Raw genomic sequence first — 4,768 nt, forward strand, 5'->3', positions numbered from 1 at the left:
TGAAGTGCTATTATTGGTGAAAAATATAAATATGTTGCTATTACATGCAAAGATATGAAAATACATCGTTATTGCTGATTATGGAAGTGAACAGGCAAAATAGTCTCCAACTAAATGCAATTTTGAAGCTGCTCTGGCTTTTTGTCGCAAGCATGGCTAGTCCAAAATATTTTGGGTTTGAGACCGAATGAAAAAAACCTCTCAAAACAATGATATAATAAAGATTTGACAGACACTATTTGCAAAAATCATTAATAATATTATCTTTCTTATGGAACAACTGAATTAATAATATTATCTTACACAACCTTTACAAAAACAACTAAAAAAAGAAAAAAAAAATTTCTTTTTACGTTTTTAAGATGCAAAATCATTGATAATACTATCAAAATCAATTTTGTCTGACATATTTTTCTATACATGTTATTGTCAAAGCATTCAACCTTTTTTACATTAATTACTATAGGTAATTACTAGGTAAGACATCAACAAAGTCTAAATTTTAAACCACAAACACCATTAGCTTCATGTTTCTGATGGATGATATTAGTATTAATCTTTTTAACTGGATTAAAAATAGGTCCAATTGTTCTAAGGTTTATGTCTTTATGGTGTATGTCCCCATTATCAAACTTCTTGTTGTAATGTGGCTCTAAGCTTCTCGCTTATTGCCTACTTTGTTTTTTCTAATATACTCGTTTGTCGTTAAAAAAAAGACTCCTGAGGTCTATTCAAACGAGGCGGCAAGGCATGATCTGGAATAAATTATTCTCACGACTAACGAGGTGTCGATTTGTGCCTAATGTGTGATTCATGACCCTAATTTGCACCGGACATTGTGCTTAATTTCCAGATGCATTCAACGTTCCCAACAACCTTCCCATTAGTTTCTTGGGCTAATTTGATATTGATTTAATTTGGTTTGGGCCTTTAATATATATATATATATATATATATATATATATATATATATATATATATATATATATATATATATATATATATATATATATATATATATATATATATATATATATATATATATAGGACTCAAGGGTGGTCGTCCGGGTTGCTTACTGTTGACCCTTGGTCATAAGTTTGTCAAGTGGAAAAAAAATATATTTAGCCAAAAAGCTAGATTGTATAATCAATGTGTGGAACTTTGATACAAAAGGAAAAGCAAACCCTTTAGATATGTCCAATAGTTTTGATAAGCATATTGATTTTGTTTTTTATTTTTTGATAAAAGGGAAAAGTAAACCCTTTGGATATGTCCAATAGTTTTGATAAGCATACTGATTTTGTTTTTTGTTTGACCAAAAAGCTAGATTGTATAATCAATGTATGGAACTTTGATACAAAGGGAAAAGTAAACCCTTCGGATATGTCCAATAGTTTTGATAAGCATATTGATTTTTACAACACTTGGTGTAAGGAAAAAAATGGTAAAATTTTAAAACAAAGTCAGTGATACGGAGACATGCTGACTTGGTCATACCTAGTTTATTAATTAGTTGATCATAGTTAGGTTCTTGCATTTAGCTAGGATCGTGTTTCTATTATTATGTATGCATGATATCATGAGTCTTCTCGTTCTTAGCCAATAAAATATTAGTAGCCTGCATATTTAAATTGATGTACGACAAATTGTTCGGGATATGAGAAGATTGCTTCATAAAATCATCTGTCTATTTTGTTTTTCATAGGAGATCGCCAATCTCAAACTTGGCTCTATCATTTGGTGCTTTCATCTCCCTTGCCATGCACGTATTTCAGTCATCCACGTACGTCAGTCATCAGGCCATACTCTTCAAGCTTACTCAAACGTTCATCGTTTCTACCTACCAAGTCAATTTTGAGAAGACTAGTAATTACGTCGTCAGCCTCACCCCGGAATCGTTGCTCAATTGTTTCGTATTCGACCTTTGAGATAACATTCAAAACGAAACCACACTCCAGAAAGCCATGCTCCACTCTCATCATTAGATGGTTCTCACGAACAGTCGCCAACAAAATCGCCCTTACTGTCGTCCCATTCACCCTCTACTCTGGTACTTCCGATCAAGCGGTTAAGCCCTGCCAAGATACAAAAAAGACAAGCTGACGATTTATGTTACAATTTTCCCGCAAAGTATCAACTGGGCCACCTATGTAACCCTCTGAGATTCCTTCTGCTTCAATCAAAGAACGAACCACCGTGGCCTTACACGGCACAAAATAATCTGGGCCTTGAGGACAATTCCTTTTTTTTAGGGAGGAAGTATTGATACGAACATATGTTGACTTGGCCATACCTGTTGGTGATCAAGCTAACAAAACAAGGAAATAGCAGAGAAGTAATAGACAAAATGAGGCAGTCGAATGATTGATAATCTTATTCAATGAGTTTTACACAGTTGAATGATTTCAGTTATTATACAAGGAGAATTTTCGACTGATTATTGACTTGCAGAACTAAAGCTAATAAATAGAGTTAACTAATAGAAAATGAGAAAAAATAGCAATGTTCCCTACTGTAACGTTCAAGTCATCCATGTGCTTTTACTCTCCTGAAAAATCCAGTCAACCATCGACTAACATTCCCCCCTCCCCCCTCAATGTTGTCTTTCTTCATTTTCAACACCGATGAGTGCTCTCATATCAACAAACTTTATTCGAGGCATTGCCTTGGTTAACACATCAACCTTTTGTTGATCCCACTTACGTGATCTACATGAATCTGCTCTCTTTCAATACACATATGGATAAAGTGGTACTCAGTGTCTATATGCTTACTCCTCCCATGGAAAACTGGGTTTCTTATAAGGGCAATGGTGGATTGGTTGTCTATAAGTAGCTTCACCTTTTTTGCTATCTTCCCAACTAGATCACTAAACAAATTTCTTAACCATATTCCTTGATAGGCAGCTGTAGTTGCAACCATATACTTAGCTTCACACGAACTTAAATCCACTATTTTCTGCATTTGTGAGGTCCATGTGATTAAGTTCCCTGAGTAGTAGTAAGCCACCCCTGTGGTTCCTCTACCATCCTCTCGATTATTGTTATAGCTGCTGTCGCTATAGCCTATGAGCTTTTCATCACCGCCCTTGTGATACATCAGCCCATAGTCAGTCGTCCCTTTCATATATCTGAGGGTGTGTTTTATGGTTGCATAGTGACTTTGCTTGGGATCTTGCATATACGTGCTCACAACCCCAATGTCGTATCTTATGTTGAGTCTTGTATGAGCCAAGTACCTTAAGCTTCCAACCAGTTTCCTGTAATTTGTTGCATTTACAGGCTCTCCACTTTCATCCTTGGTTAATTGAAGATTGGGTTCCATTGGGTACTGTGAGCTATTGCAATTTTCCATTCCTACTACCTTTAGTATCTTTTCTGCATATCCCTTTTGAGTGAGCTTTATTCCTTCTTTACCCTGAGTCACTTGAATTCCCAGATAGTAGGATAGTAATCCCATATCACTCATGTCAAACATTTGTTTCATTCTTTTCTTGAATTCCAGAATGCCTTTCTCACTTGAGCTAGTGACTATAAGGTCATCCACATATACACCAACAATGAGTGTCAAGTTGGGTTTATGTACCTTATATACGACTTGTTCTTGAGTGCATCTGGTGAATCCAAGCCTTTAGAGTGATTGGTCTAGCTTCACGTTCCAAGCCCTTGGTGCCTATCGTAACCCGTACAGTGCCTTGTGGAGTCGATACACCATATTTTCTTTCCCTTTGACTAAAAATCTAGTTGGCTAAGATACTCATACTTCTTCCTTTAAGTCTCTATGTAAGAACGCGAACTTGACATCCATGTGATGTACAAGCAGTTCTCTTTCGTTGCTAACTCCAGGATCAATCTTATGGTTTCCAAGTGGGCCACTGGTGTGAAAACTTCTTCGAAGTCGATGCCCTATTCTTGAATGTAACCTTTAGCGACCATCTGTGCCTTGTGTTTGATTACATTTCCAGCTGCATCCCCTTTTAGTTTAAACACCTACTTTAACCGTATTGCCTTATGATTTGAGGGCAATTTGGTCAAAGAACAGGTATTATTTCTTTCAATTGATTGCAATTCCATTTCCATGGCTCGCTTCCAATCCTTTTTAGTCAATGCTTCTTCATAAGTCGTGGGTTCTTCATCCACCAACAATAGCTCCTGGTCCATTTCATACAGTTCTTGTATTTCCGCTTCATCCAATCTCCTTGTGTTCACATAGATTTCATTGATTGAGCGAAAGCCTTTTGTTGGTGTGTCGTCATACGAGGCTACAGAGCCACTTCCTTCATGAACTGCTGATACTTAGCTTAGAGGTGTTGATCGAGAGCTGATTCTAGGTGTACGTGATCGCGATGAACCTTCAGGTTGTGAATTATCTGGTATATAGTCACCATAAGAGTTGTTGTTTAATGGCGTCAAGGGTTCTTCAATTACCTCATCTGTTGACTCTTGGTCTTGGGCTGGTTGTGCTTGGGCTGTCACGTTGACCACATAATTGGTCCAGTAGGGTGTGGTAAAGGGCTCCCCCCCTAATTTCTTCCTTCCAGGCCCATCGTCTTGCTTCGTCAAATACGACATCCCTTGCGATTACAATACGCCGATTAGTGGGGTTGTACATACGATGCCCCTTCCCGCCTTCCTTTGTTCCTAAATACACCATCGCTTCGCTTCGATCACTTAATTTGCTCAAGCCTCATAACTTCTTCACAAATCCCACGCATCCGAAAATCTTCAAGTGCGTAATCGAGGGCTTGGAACCCTTCCACGATTCGTA

The 4,768-nt window shown here is 37.3% G+C and overlaps 1 protein-coding gene across 1 annotated transcript; it reads right to left on the minus strand.

The window, feature by feature from the left end:
• Positions 1-1,776: 1,776 nt before the first annotated feature.
• LOC111909656 (uncharacterized mitochondrial protein AtMg00810-like) lies at positions 1,777-4,161 on the minus strand. The gene is made up of 4 exons (XM_023905435.2): positions 4,041-4,161; positions 2,705-3,531; positions 2,295-2,309; positions 1,777-1,923 (listed from the first exon to the last, which is right to left on the minus strand). The coding sequence occupies exons 1-4, from the start codon at positions 4,159-4,161 to the stop codon at positions 1,777-1,779; spliced, it is 1,110 nt and encodes a 369-aa protein (XP_023761203.2).
• Between the last annotated feature and the right edge of the window lie 607 nt (positions 4,162-4,768).

The sequence above is a fragment of the Lactuca sativa genome, chromosome 2, assembly GCF_002870075.4.
Source record: "Lactuca sativa cultivar Salinas chromosome 2, Lsat_Salinas_v11, whole genome shotgun sequence".
Taxonomy (NCBI): domain Eukaryota; kingdom Viridiplantae; phylum Streptophyta; class Magnoliopsida; order Asterales; family Asteraceae; genus Lactuca; species Lactuca sativa.